Source organism: Trichechus manatus, unplaced genomic scaffold, assembly GCF_000243295.1.
Source record: "Trichechus manatus latirostris isolate Lorelei unplaced genomic scaffold, TriManLat1.0 scaffold00014, whole genome shotgun sequence".
Lineage (NCBI taxonomy): Eukaryota > Metazoa > Chordata > Mammalia > Sirenia > Trichechidae > Trichechus > Trichechus manatus.
The window spans coordinates 22,798,276-22,813,275 of record NW_004443950.1 but is presented as its reverse complement, the minus strand read 5'-3'; the positions used below and the strand labels follow the sequence as shown (position 1 = coordinate 22,813,275).

At 36.9% G+C, this 15,000-nt stretch overlaps 1 protein-coding gene across 4 annotated transcripts in view; it reads left to right on the top strand.

The window, feature by feature from the left end:
• URI1 (URI1 prefoldin like chaperone) overlaps window positions 1-10,880 on the top strand; it is a 49,841-nt gene extending 38,961 nt beyond the window's left edge. For 3 of the 4 annotated variants that reach the window (XM_023726960.1, XM_023726959.1, XM_023726958.1), the window contains 5 exons: window positions 690-858; window positions 2,884-3,229; window positions 5,165-5,307; window positions 6,092-6,344; window positions 10,073-10,876. In XM_023726960.1, coding sequence (XP_023582728.1) covers window positions 690-858; window positions 2,884-3,229; window positions 5,165-5,307; window positions 6,092-6,344; window positions 10,073-10,255 — 1,094 coding nt within the window. In that variant the 3' untranslated portion in view covers window positions 10,256-10,876. Of the gene's footprint in view, window positions 1-689; window positions 859-2,883; window positions 3,230-5,164; window positions 5,308-6,091; window positions 6,345-10,072 lie in introns of all 4 variants that reach the window. The other variant, XM_004371623.2, reaches the window with a different exon arrangement.
• Window positions 10,881-15,000: the final 4,120 nt, after the last annotated feature.

The following is a 15,000-nucleotide window of genomic DNA, read 5'->3' as shown; positions in this document are numbered from 1 at the left end:
AAAAAAACCTGTTTTTTTAAATGAAAAGCAGAATCGTTTGAGTTCAGATTTGATCCATCTCCTGCTCTCTCATGAGAGTTATAAATAAAATAGGGATTTAAAAAGTAGAGATTGTTTATAGACAAAGTTGTAGTAGGACTTCCCAGGGATTGCTGTCTTTATAGTTTTCTCCTTAGGTATTCATGCCTGGCAGCGCCTTAGAGCTGAAAGTACCCTGTGACAGCGCTTTTGCCTGTTACTTTGTTACTTTAATAACTAAAGTCCCTTGAGTAAGGTTGGAAAATGGGTATTACTTGTGTTGAATTTTGCTTTATAACCTGGGTGCATGGTGAATATTTCTGCTTATGCATGGTTGAAGCTCTAGAGCACGGCTTTGCAATCTGTATGTGCTTGAGAGTCCCCTAGGGCTCTTGGTAAAATACAGATTCTGATTCAGCTGGTCTAGGGGAGGGTTGAGGGCCTGTACTTCTAAAATGCTCTAAGGGGTGCCAGTGCTTCTGGTCCACGGACCACACTTTGAGCAGTAGGGACCTAAGAGACACCCATCCTTGGAGTTCTGTTTGCCTTAAAACTATGCCTCCTCTACCCCAGCCCTTCTACCCAACTTAAAAAAAAAGTCTCACTAATTCTAGGTTTGTGCCTTTCTTTCAAGTTGGTATTAACAAACATGTCTTTATCTTTTTTAATAGCAAAACACCGAATTGCTCATAAACCTCACTCCAAACCAAAAACTTCAGGTATTTTTGAAGCTGATTTTACTGATGATGTAAAATCCAACAAGTTGCTTGCTGATACGGAACTGTGGGCTCGACTTGAAGAACTAGAGAGACAGGAAGAATTGCTGGGTGAACTTGATAGGTACCTAATGGCAACTCATTTTTTCAAGAGGATTTGTTTTTCAGGACATTCATTTTCTCATTAATAAAATAATATACACTGACTGAAGAAAATACTAAAAAAGCATAATATATTATTGAAGTATATATATGGATAGATATAAAAAATATATATTGATATTAAAATATCATTAATCCTCCCACCCCAAGACAAATATGAATTTTCTGTTTTCTTTTGGGGCTGTATATTCATGTATGTGGCCATGCGTGTGTGTGTGTGTAAATACTTAAAAATCAACATCCCCAGTTTTTTATTACAAAATTTCAGCTATATTTTATATAATAAAGTATAAGACATATCATTTAGTTGATTTTAATAATTATGGATGTTTTATATATTAAATTTTTATATATTGTTTTAATATAAATATATAACATTAAATTTTAATAAATTATTTAAATGAAGTATTTTCATACTACATTCAAATATTGCTTTGTCATTGAATTTGTTAAAAAGAGAACTTTGGGTTATTCTGTAAGATGGCTATGCATCGGAGCCGACCTGATGGCGCCGAATGACAGCAACAACACCGTAGAATACTTAACCTCACTTTCCTTTGGCAGACTTCTCTGTTTACTGAGCAGGTGACTTGTAATCTGGTCAAGTGGTTACGTGTATGAGAAACTTTGCCGTATTCCTGCTATTTAGAATACGCATTAGCACCCACTTAGAGTTGTCGCAGTGCTAAGTGAAGTCTGTTACTACGCAGGTTTCTGTATTGTTCTGTTTCAGTGATGTGTACCATATGCCACGATTGTTGTTGTTGCTAGCTGCCGTCGAGTCGGTTCTGACTCACAGCGACCCTGAGTACAATAGAATGAAACACTGCCCGGTCCTGTGCCATGCTCACAGTCACTGTTGTGCTTGAGCTTATTGTTCCAGCCACTAATTAGTTTCTGTGAAATCTAGGACACAAAGCACAAAAGATATGTATTGTTCCTATTTATTAAGATGTATATTGTTCCTATTTATTACGCCTGTGACTTCCTGGGTCCTTTTGATTAACTGATATTCTTTCATTTTTTAAACAGGTTTGACTCTGGTGCTTTTCTTGGTCGTGATTCTCTTTCTGATTTTGTGTGATGTTATTTTGGTTCGGTTTTCTTCTTGGCTTTGCTATTTTTGTCAAGTCTTCAAATCTTTTGTAGAATGAAAGCCTGATAAATACACATGTATGTTTAATTAAGTGTATTCATGTACATACGTGTAAACCCTTCATTTTTAAAAATTACAACAATACATGCTTGTTTAGCAGAGCGCTGGTAGCACAGTGGTTTAAGAGTTTGGCTCCTGACCAGAAGATTGGTAGTTCGAATCCACCGGCCACTCCTTAGAAACCCTGTAGGGCAGCTCTGCTCTGTCTTACAGGGTTTTCATGAGTTGGAATTGATGGCAGTGTTTGTTTTTTTTTGTTTTTTTTTTTTTTTTTAAATTATTCCAAGTACAGAAATAGGTGGAAAATAAAAGTACATTCTATGACTTAAATTTCTGGCCCTTAAATAGAAATATATATTCTCTATGAATTTCCTACAGATTTCTTCCTGTGTTATTTATATTGTGTATGGCCAATATCCTCGTTGCTATCATCTACTGTTTCTACTTACATTTGAGTAGCTAACCTACACAATTGCTACAGAAATTAGTGTTTTCTTTCTTTGTACTTAAGCCAAAAAGTCGGCAGTTCCAAACCACCAGCTGTTCTTTGGAAACCCTGTGGGGTAGTTGGACTTTACAAGTCAGAATTTGACTTGATGGCAATGGGTTTGATTTTTTTTTTTTTTTCGTTTCTTTGTTCTTAATATCTTTTAGAACATTTTTGCTTTCTTAACCTAGAATTCTAGTGGAAAATGATGAATTACTGTAAACTCTTCTTAAAAATCTTAGTTTTTACTCACTGAAATGACATAGGAAATATGTAATATCGTAAATATGTAAAATTTTAGTATGTGTGTTTGATCTTGTTGATTTTCTCATTTTCTTTACTAGTAGGCCCAATACTGTGATTGCAAATGGGGAAGATACAACTTCTTCTGAAGAGGAAAAGGAGGGTCCAGACCCAGACGTGAATGTGGAGCATCAAGAAACAGACACTGTTATCCCCAGTAGTTGTCATAAGGATCTTACAAACTCAGAGCTGTTCAGTGGTCAAGTGAATAGTCAATTGAACTGTTCAGTGAATGGTTCAAATTCTTATTACAGTAATGATGATGATGATGACGAGGATGATGAGGATGATGAAGATGGTGACAGTGGAAATGAACATGATGCTTTAGGGGTTGGAGATAATTCTGTACCAACAATATATTTTTCTCATACTGTCGAACCTAAGAGGGTTTGTATATTTTTAATTTATTTTACTAGTTTGTATATAACTTGAATATTAAACATCATTTATGGTATTCTTTAAAAAAAACATTAGTAACAGTGGTTAACACTGCGGATAGTGCCAAACAAGAAAACCACCTCTTGCCTCTTGTTTTGACTAATTTATCTTAAAAAAAAAACAAAAAAAAAAGACAAAAGGTCTAGTTAGTATCGGTGCATTATCCTCTGAAGCCACAATCCAAGGTGTTTGGGGTCTGGTAGGGATCAGATTTGCATGGTAACTACAGTAACTCCTCTTGTTCCTCACCCAGGGCGTTTTCCTAAGAATCCTGAAGTTAATCTTGTGGGTGTTTTCATGTGTTTAGGAAGTTGAAAGTGACTGCATTAGTTAATTTTTAACTATACCACGTTATTGTTTTCTATGGGGGCATAAAATGAATAGGAGCATCATGAGCAAAAAGGAAAAATTTAGGAGGAAGTAAAAATTGGTTCCTATTCTGACAAAGTAAATATAAACATCTATGGGTAACCGTAACTTTAGAATTTTGGCGTTTTAGAGCCTGGGGTTGACCATAGAGATCTTCTTATATAGGGTTTTCAAGCTTTTCTGTAGTTTCGAAAGCCTTTTTGTTTCTTCCACACTTAACTGTAGAATCGCAGTGTTTCAAACAGATAAAAGGAAGTTGGCTCTGGTCGAAGGCAGGATAGGCTGCCGTAGCCCATTCCCTTGCCCGCCCTGATACATTGACTGCTCTACGGAGCCACTGGGAATTCATCTTTCTAATTCGTCTTTCTCGGGGAAACTTGAGGTCTGGAAGACCGTAGAGCTGGTTATAATAAAACAGGGACTCCTTTGTCTCAGTTTGGTGCCCCTTCTACCACAGGTATCATTACAGGGATTGCCGATAGAGGGCCTGTGATTATTATTTAATGAAACATGTTTAATTAACACGTTTGATATTTCTTAGGTTACTTAAGTTGTCTTTGCTCTAATATGAAGTGACATAATCATATAATTTTTTTTTTTTTAATATCCTAATACTTCACACTTAAGAGAGCTTTTATCTCCTGAATTCTTTGGGAAAAAAATGACTGAGACGATTAGCTAGAAAAAGTTTGTGATTCTTTTTCCAGGCTTTCAATTTTCTCTTATTTTTATTTAGATAAAACAGTAAGAGTAAATAGTATTTGCAGGAATGTTATGGGGAACAACAGTTATTACTGTGGAAAGTGTGGTTTAAATGCTGAGTTGGGATAGAAGGTAACAGTGATCCTCAACAGGGTTTTTTTCTTTTTCTTTTTTTAGTCCTTTAATTTCTAAAGATTCTAAATTGTTATCGTTGTTGTTAGGTGCCATTGAGTCGGTTCTGACTCATAGCGACCCTATAGGACAGAGTAGAACTGCCCCATAGGGTTTCCAAGGAGCGGCTGGTGGATTTGAACTGCAGACCTTTTGGTTAGCTGCCGAGATGTTAACCACTGTGCCACCAGGGCTTGTTAAAGTATTATCTAATACTGCGTTGTGACTTCAATTTTATGTTCTTACTGAAAATTCCTTTTGGTTAACTGTACCCTTTGTTTTGAAATACATGATTTAAGCCAAAAACTTATAGCAAAGTAACAAGGTAATGTTAAAGCTTATAATGAATCTAACATTTAGTCTAGATGAGTTTTGCCTTCCGTAAAATAATAAAGTCACTGAAGACTAGAATTAGTGATGAAAGAAGATGTAATTTAATGCTGGGAAGTATGATATATCCGTGACCTTTTTCACTAAGGTAGGGACTTTTTTAACCCTGTCTGACAGTGCATATCATTTCAGTGTCAAAAATTTAAACTGCCTCTCTTACTGTTATTTCTTTAATTACAGAATTTTTGGGTTTTGGTTTGGCCTTGATTTAATTTCTCAAAGGGTTTATAATTTTTGCTGTGAAATGTTTAGGTTCGAATAAATACTGGAAAAAATACCACTTTAAAATTCAGTGAAAAGAAGGAGGAAGCGAAACGTAAACGAAAGAACAGTTCTGGCAGCGGCCATTCTGCCCATGAGCTGCCTACCATCAGGACTCCTGCTGACATTTACAGGTGAGTGGTATTCGCAGACCTCAGGGCAGTTGGCTCTTCCCTTCCTGGTTTCTTCTGCAACTGAACATTGACAGGTGAAGGTTACCTGTGACGCCAGCGACTTCCGTTGTAAAGTGAGCTGTTCTGATGAGGTTAGCTTATTAGTATTTTAAAGGCTTTTCCTGCAGCTGCCGAGCCACCAGAGCTTCCGAGTCCAAAGCAGTCGGAATGTTCTGTGGCTTTTTCACTTTTTTCCCCGCTTTGCTAGTACTTTTAAAACGTTGCCAGTTGGCCTACTCAGAAGGTTTGTGTCCTAACTTTAGAGACAAGTGTCTGTGCTCCTCATGGGCAGGGTACAGCTTTCCTACCACAGCTCTGACGTGCTGGGCGTGCGGTCTGCCTTGTCAGAGTATACGTTCCTTATACTGTTTCAGCTTGTTGTTGGGGTGTTTCTTGAAAGCTACCATGTGAGAGTACCTGTTGTTTTCATGACCCATATTTGTAAAATAGTGAAAAATGTCTTGTAGTTCTACTTCTGTATGTAGAATTTTGACAGCTCAAACTGTCGTCACTCAGAACATGGTTATAAATAACGTGCTGTATTTTATTAAGCAAAAAAACCCAATTTTTCAAAATAATATAAAATGTTTCCTTTGTGGCTGAAAAATTATTGTGAATGTGAAAATTTTAAATATAAAGTTTGAATAAAACATTTCAGATTAATTTCTAGAAAAGATACAAATAAATCATTATAAATTTATCCTGTTTTACAATGAGTGTTTGGTTTTTGTTTTTAATATTACAGAGTCTTTGTTGATATTGTGAATGGAGAATATTTTCCTCGTAAATCAATTCTGAAGTCTCGAAGCAGAGAGAACAGTGTCTGTAGTGATACCAGTGAAAGCAGCACTGCTGAGTTTGATGACAGGCGAGGACTGTTGAGGAGTATTAGCTATGAGGAGGCTGCTTGCAGTGACTCGAATGAGAACATTTTGGAAGAGGAACAAGAAGAAGAAAATTATCAAAAGAAACATTTACCCTTATCAGGAGCACCTGAGGTTTGTTTGTGTATTTTAATGCTTTATTTCATATAGTATCTCTGATCAATTTTTGTTGTTTTGTGAGATAAAAAGGTGGTGATAGCATAGAATTCATTTTTCCTCTTTCAAATAGTTATTTTTGGAGTTGAAAATACACTTCTTTAAAACCAGAAAAATAAAACTCATTGCTATTGAGTTAATTCCAACTCACAGTGACCCTACAGGACAGAGTAGAACTGCTTCTTAGGGTTTCCAAGGAGCTGCTGTGGATTTGAGCTGCTGACCTTTTGGTTAGCAGGCAAACGCTTAACCACTGGGCCACCAGGGCTCCATTTCTTTAAAAGAGGGCTTTTTTTTAAATTGCAGCTGTTTTATCTCCCAGGTATGGTCCACAGACCATTTTATTGTGGTCCCTAAATTATTGTATTTTATATAATTTTAAAATTATAACTGGGTAATGGCATTGCTTAACTTGTAGCTTCTTTGATTTACATATGTTTAATCTCAAGTGACCTAATTAATTCTAGATCTGTACTTGTTTGATAATAATTTATAAAAATTAATAGTCACTAGCAAATATAGTACAGGTATTATATTAAAATAGTTCAAAAAATATTTTGTAAAAGTATTACGAGCTGTGAAGTTCTGTTTCTGTGAAATGGGAATTTTAAAATACCTTGATTGGCATATGTGTTACATTTTTGACTGGAAAAACATTTAGCGGCTTATTTTAAATAAACTATCACTAAGTAGGCTATAGTCGTTTTATTATAGTTCAAGTAGCAGATTTGTACCATTCTTTTTTATATGCCTTGGTTGAGATAAAAAAACATCTACCTGGCAGATGATTATCTAAAGTCCTCTCTTTTGACCTGTGCCAGTGAAATTAGCTCGTGGGGGGTTATGGAACCATTCCACAATCTGATGAAAGCTGTGGCCCCTGTCCTCAGAAAAACGAGTGCACACACATACTCTCTCACTCAGTCAGCACACTGCACATGATTTTATGTGAGGGCAGGGGGTGACTGGGAGATCCCAAAGTCAGAATTCCTGGCTATGAAATACATAGTTGGACGTTACGGCTTCCATTTTACCCAAACTTTTTTTTTCATTCATTCTTTTGTTTTGGCAGGTATTTCAAGTTTTCAATTTAGAAAGTAGTTAGGAAGACTGGAAACTCATACCTGTATCATACCAATATACACATTTGTCCATACAATCAAATACATATAAAATATGTGTGTGTGTGTGTGTGTGTGTGTGTGTGTATAAAAATTCCATTGCTTATACTAAATGATCCTTGGGTAATTGGGGATGGAAATCATTAACATTTTAAGTATTCTAACTTATAGTTTTCTGTATTGTCAGAAAACAGGTAATGCATGCAGACTTTTGCCATTTTTAAGTATTTGAAAGTTAGGTGTTTGTAAGGTCTTAAGATAATCATAGGATAGCTAGAGCTAGAATCTGGAACTTGTTGACATTTCACTCGTTAGCTTTGCACTTTGTATTGATCAATTAGTATCTAGACGCTATAAATTTTTAACGCCAAAATAGTGTATGAGTATGGCAAGTACTTTGAAGGAGTCTGTCTTAGTTATCTATTGCTGCTATAACAGAAATACCACAAGTGGATGGCTTTAACAAAGAGAAATTTATTCTCTCACAGTTTAGGAGGCTAAAAGTCCAAATTTAGGGCGCCACCTCCAGGGGAAGGCTTTCTCTCTCTGTCAGCTATGGGGGAAGGTTCTTGTCATCAGTCTTCCCTGGTCAAGGAGCTTCTCAGCACAGGGACCCTGGGTGCGAAGGACATGCTATTCTCCTGGCTCTTGTTTCTTGGTGGTATGAGGTCCCTGGTCTCTCTGCTCTTGTCTCTCTTTTATATCTCAGAAGAGATTGATTTAAGACACAACCTAATCTTGTAGATTGAGTCCTACCTCATTAACATAACTACCTCTAATCCTGCCTCATAACACCATGAGGTAGGATTTATAATACATACAAAAATCACATCAGATGACAAAATGGTGGACAATCACTAATACTGGGAATCATGGCCTAGCCAAGTTGGCACGGATTTTTTTATTTTTAACTTTTTTTTTTTTTAAATTTTTTTATTGTACTTCAGGTGAAGGTTTACAGAAATAGATTCTCATGAAACAGTAGTATACATATTGTTTTATGACATTGGTTAACAACCCCACGACATGTCAACCCTCTCCGTTCTCAACCTGTTTTTTTTGGTGAAAATATACATAGCCAAAGATACACCATTTCAAAAATTTCTCCATGCACAGTTCAGTGACATCAACTGTGCTGTTCCAGTTGTGCTGCTATTTTCACTTTAGATGAAGGCTTACAGAACAAAATAGTTTTTGCCCTGTGACAATGGTTAACAACCTTACAACACATCAACACTGTCCTTACTCAACCTTGGGTTCCCTATCACCAGCTTTCCTGTCCCCTTCTGCATTCCAGCCCTTGTCCCTGGACTGCTGTGCCTCATTAGTCCCATTTGGTTTTATGAGGCTGTCTACTCCCTGGCTGAACGGTGGCACAGATTTTTGGGGAATACAATTCAATCCATAACAGAGTCTTTTCACTATTTTTTTAAAATTCTGAAATATTGTCTCTTTTCAAAAGCATTTTAAATATAATAAGAAGGCTCCATGCTCATCATGATAAAATGGAGTTTTTAGAAAAGTTAGCTTTGAGCTTCTTTTAAGAACTGGTCTTCATCCCAGGTTTCAGTTATGGGAGGGAGGGAAAGTGCTTTGTTTTTTGATTTCAGTGGTAGAGTGAGGTTGGGGAGGGTGGCTTTTTGAACTATTAAAGTCTTATATTTTTTTAACTAATTTTGAGCATTTAGTTTACAAAGGGAAGCAAAATGTATATGAAAATTTACATGTCAAATTTTAGTTTGGACATAGTGAGTTTTTGGAAGATATAAGGAGAGGTTCCAAATACCAAAAATCTTTTCCAAAAAATTTCTAACAATGCCTTGATTTTTAGATGTAAATTTGATTATATTTCCAGCGTTTTGTACACATTTAATTTTGTTCCATTTGAGCGTATAGTTGACCAGATTAAGTCCAGTAAACATCTAGTTGAAATTTAAGAATCGTTTTTTGTGGAACCGCTTATGATTTCCACATTGAATTAATTGTATTAAATTTGAGACCTGTGCTTATTCCTACTGGTCTCAGCACTTTTTTTCAGCTTTTCACTGATCTCTTAAATAAAACTGAGGCAAAATACAACAAAATATTGAAATAATTGCATGAGTGCCACCAGAGAGATGTCAGTACTGCTGAAACTAAGCGATTGGCTGGCAGGCAGCCTGGCCAGGCAGGATAGCTCGTTGTCAGCTGATACGCGAAAGCCTGAGTTTGACACCTCGATAGCATGTTAGGGCTTTAACACATTGTTCTCCACAGCATGAACTGGCTGTAAATGGAACGTATGAAGGTTTTATCCCAGATAAAACATGCATTTTACATTTTTGTTTTCTTGCATGTGTATACTCTACCAATCTACTTATATTTGGGGTGTACTTAAGAAATATTTTAAAGGTACTTGATTTCTCTAAACAGTTTGTTTTGATTGTTATTGTTTTGTCTTCCTATGTAAAAATCTTACTAATTTTAACGAAAAGAAGTTGGTCTAATTGGTGAATACAGGTTAAAGATTTTGTGGGCATCTTATTATTTTCACTTTATTACCTTATTCTGAATTTTCTCTTCTAGGCGTTTTCTGGAACTGTAATAGAGAAAGAATTTTTATCACCCTGCTTACCACCACACCCAGCCATTGCTCATCCTGCGCTACCCACCATTCCAGAACGAAAAGAAGTTCTGTCCGAAGTGTCAGAAGAAACTACCAAGAGAGTTTCAAAGTTCAAAGCTGCCAGATTGCAACAGAAAAGCTAGTCCCTGCCTGGGAAATAGGAGTTCACATCCTAAAAGCTAGTTTTGCATTTGTTTAGAATCTGTATAGCAAAATTTGTTACATGTCGTTTGAAATAAGGCAGCCTGAGTTAATTTGGCAGCAAGTTCTCTGAACCTTATCAGTGGTATTAAAAAATTGAATATTTGAATACTGTTCAGCTTGTTTTGTTAATTCCCTGAATATTGTCAGCACTCTCGTCTGAGTTTGCCGTATGATGCAGTGGCAGCATTTTGAATTATTTTAAAAGAATACTCTTCCTATGTATTGTTTTTGTGTTTTGAACTAAATACAGGCAGTTTATAACAGCTGTGATGTTGTGCATACCATATGGACCATTTTAAAGAAACTTTTAAAATTTCAAATAGATTCAACAATTATATTTCATTACTTGCTTTAGCATTTTAAAGGCACTTTAAAAAAAAATCTACTTCTGTTGTAGGTTTTGCAGTTAGGTGGCTATTTAAAAACATCCCTCCCCTCTGAACGTCATACTGTAGTCTCTGAGGTAGAAAGCTTCGTGTGCCCTTTGGGAAAGTTTCTCTGATTGGAAGAATGGTATTTTGTAAAACATTTTTTTCAAGTAAAAATTTTATGGAACTTGGTCTCTAAAATGTTGTGAACTCTATAATTCAGAATTGAACATAGAAATGTCTTTTCTTCATATATATGCTCTGCACACACCACACAGTAGAGCTTTGAGCTCTTATGCTTCCACAGGCACATCTCCCCCAGCATGTACAGTTGTAACTGGAATTAGGTTTCAGGAGAGAGGGAAAGGATGTCTAGATGCTGAAAACTAAACTTTGTTAAGTCCAGAATTCTTATGTTTTAATCTTCCACGTTTCATTCTCTAAGGCTACTTTTATACTAGTAAATAGCTGAAGTAAAATATTTACTTTTAGCAAAACTATTTAAAATAGACATTTCTTCTAACATTGAAAATTACACTGCAAGTGTTAATCGTTAGCTTGATGCATGCTAAAATGTAGCTTTTAAAAAGCATTCTGCATTAGTACTAAAATAAGCCATCAATGGCAGTCCACCCTCTATTCATGGCTAAATATTTAAAGGTTATTTATAGCTTCTTTAATGAATTCTTGCTTAAACAAAGTGAAATTATGTCCTAGAAAAGTAGAAGCTATTTGTAACTAGAACAGCCTGTCTGTAAAAGTTTTATGAATATGTATTTTAATAAGGGGGTGAGATTGAATCCTCACTAGTTAATGGATAATTCAGAACAGGGGCCTGATTTTGCGACGTCGCCTAAATATGTAGGGTTTTTTTTTTTCTTTAGTAAGTTCTGATCAGCTGTGTACATATTGAAGTTAGAAACCGTTTTTCTCTTAGCCCATCCTCCCCCAAACAAAACAAGACTACAAATCACACACACAGAAGCTGTCATTCCCAGCTGCTGTTCAGGTAAGCCTTTTTGTTCTAGATCCCTCCCTCCTACGTATAACAGAACGAAACATAACGCAGCCCTGTGCGGTCTTCCTGATCTTGGTATGTTTGAGTTTGTTTCGGCTATCGATAGGAAAAATAGAACTCATGATATCGTAGCGTGGGTCAATGGGATCATGTTTGTAAGGAGCTTATAACAATGTAAGTAAAAAGCACTTGATAAAAATACTTGTGATAATCTTGAAGAGAAGATAACCATTTTTTTTTTTAATAGAAAAAAGTGGTTTCAGCCAGTGCTCTTCAAAATGGTATGGGCGTAGCAGTCATCTGAGTAACATGTTAAGAGGGAGATTTTTTTCTGTGGGTCTGGCATGAGATTGTGCATTTCTTATGAGTTTGTAGATGATACTGATTTTGCTAGTCTGTGGCACATATTTTGGGTGTCAAAGGTGTAAACTTTAGTTATAGCTTTATTATCTAAGTCTTGAGCTATCTGTTATCTATGAAGGTGATAATTTCTGGCGGGTGATGAACAGTGCTCTTCATGATGTGAAATATCTGAGAACCTTCCATAAGTAAGCAAGAGATGCTGTGAGCCAAATGCCTGAAGAACAAAATAAGTCTTATAAATGTCCATTCATGTCATAATGTGATGTCAAGAATTATTTCAGCCTGAGAAGGGAGTGTAGTTTCCAGGGCCAGTGACATAGGGTTGGTGGGCTTCAGTGTTAATGAGACTTGTTGATTTTCTGAACCACCCCCCCACCAAAAAAAAAAAAAAAAAAAAAACACCTTTATTACAGGGTTATTGTCATATCCTGATAGTCTTTGCAGGCACGTAGTTTCAGAGAGTACTGTCATTAAATAGTTTGTCGTGTTCACAAACTTCATTTTGTGCCTGCTGTTGGTTCTGTAGTTAACGCAACTTCCTTCAAATAGGTCTTTCCTCGTAGAATAAGGTGGTGGTAGAAGCAAAGAAAAGTGTATGATTACATGTTTCAGTATCTTCTGCTGAACACCAGAATGTAATTGTGTTGCCCCATATAGCTTTAGTATTTTAAATTGTAACTTGAAATAGCCGTGTTTTCTACATTAAATTCAAGTTACAGTGGGATAAAATGAAGCTGATCTTAAGTGTTGTTTTAAACCATTGTAAAACAGAACAGCAGACCAAGAGATTTTTTAAGTTTTGATTTTGAACTAATTTTAGACCTATAAAAAATTTGCAAAAATGGTACCCTCCTCAACCACCAGCAACACTTGCTGTCGAGTTGGTTCTGACTCGTGGTGACCCAGTGTGTGTCAACGATAGAGCTATACTCCATAGGGTTTTAGTGGCCTAGTTTTTAGAAGTAAATCACAAGGCCTTCTTTTCAAGGCACCTCTGGGTGGACTCGAACCTTTCTAACCTTTTGGTTATCAGCCAAGTGTGTTAACTGCACCACCCAGATACTCCACTCCTCACCTGGCTTCCTCTGATGTTACAACTTACATAACCATAATACAGTTATGGATACTAGCAATTTTACATTGGTGTGATACTATTAACTGAAGTACAGACCTTTTTTGAATTTTACCAGTATTTTTAAAATTTTTTCCCATACAAAAATGTATACATACATTGTTTCGTGACTCTAATTGCACTCCCCATACTGTGACAGCATACTTCTCCTTTCCACCCGATTCCCCATGTCCATTCAACCAGCTCCTAACCCTTTCTGCCTTCCCATCTCACCTCCAGACAGAAGCTGCCCGTTTAGTCTCTTGTATCTACTTGAGCTAAGAAGCACAATCCTCACGAGTATCATTTTATGTCCCACAGTCCAGTCCAATGCCTGTCTGAAGAGTTGGCCTCGGGAATGGTTTTAGTGCTGGGCTGATAGAGAATCTGGGGGCCATGCCTTCCAGGGTTCCTCCAGTCTCAGTGAGACCATTAAGTCTGGTCTTCTTACTAGAATTAGAGTTCTGCACCCCACCTTTCTGCTGCTCCACCAGGGACTCTCTGTTGTGTTCCCTGTCAGGGCGGTCGTTGGTGGTAGCCAGGCACCATCTAGTTCTTCTGGTCTCAGGCTGATGAAGTCTCTGGTTTATGTGGCCCTTTCTGTCTCTTGGACTAATACTTTCCTTGTGTCCTTGGTGGTCTTCATTCTCCTTTACTCCAAGTGGGTTGGGACCAATTGATGCATCTTAGATGGCTGCTTGCAAACTTCTAAGACCCCAGACTCCACTCACCAAAGAAGGATGCAGAACATTTTCTTAATAAGCTTTGTTATGCCAGTTGACCTAGACGTCCCACGAACGCATGGTCCCCAGACCCCTACCCCTGCTACTCTGTCCGTCAAAGTGTTTGACTGTATTTCAGGAAAATTCTTAGCTTTGGTTTAGTCCAGTTGTGCTGACTTCCCCTATACTGTGTGCTGTCCTTCCCTTCACCTAAGATAATTCTTATTTGCTATCTAGTTAGTAAATAACCCTCACCCTCCCTCCCCACCCTCGTAACCATCAAAGAATGTTTTCTTCTGTGTTTAAACCTTTTCTTGAGTTCTTATAATAGTGGACTTACACAATATTTGTCCTTCTGTGACTGACTAATTTCACTCTACATAATGACCTCCAGCTTCCTCCATGTTATGTTTCATGGCTTCATTGTTGTTCTTTATCATTGCGTAGTATTTCATTGTGTGTATATACCATAATTTGTTTATCCATTTGTCCGTTGATGGGCAGCTAGGTTGTTTCCATCTTTTTGCTATTGTAAACAGTGCTGCAGTGAACATGAGTGTGCATATCTCTATTCGTGTGATGACTCTGATTTCTCTAGGATAGATTCCAAGGAGCGGGATAGCAGGATTTTATGGTACTTCTGTTTCTAGCTTTTTAAGGAAGCACCAAATCAATTTCCAAAGTGGTTGTGCCATTTTACATTCCCACCAACAAACAGTGTATAAGTGTTCCAGTCTCTCCAAAACCTCTCCAGCATTTATTATTTTGTGTTTTTTGGATTAATGCTAGACTTGTTGAGGTGAGATGGTATCTCATTGTAGTTTTGATCTGCATTTCTCTAATGGCTAATGATCGTGAGCATTTCTTCATGTGTCTGTTAGCCACCTGAATATCTTCTTCGGCGAAGTGCCTGTTCATATCCTTTGCCCATTTTTTAATTGGGTTATTTGTCTTTTCGTTGAGGTTTTGCAGCATCTTGTAGATTTTAAGAGATTAGACGCTGATCAGATTTGTTGTAGCCAAAAATTTTTTCCCAGTCTGTAGGTTGTCTTTTGACTCTTTTGGTGAAGTCTTCTGATGAGCATAAGTGTTTGATTTTTAG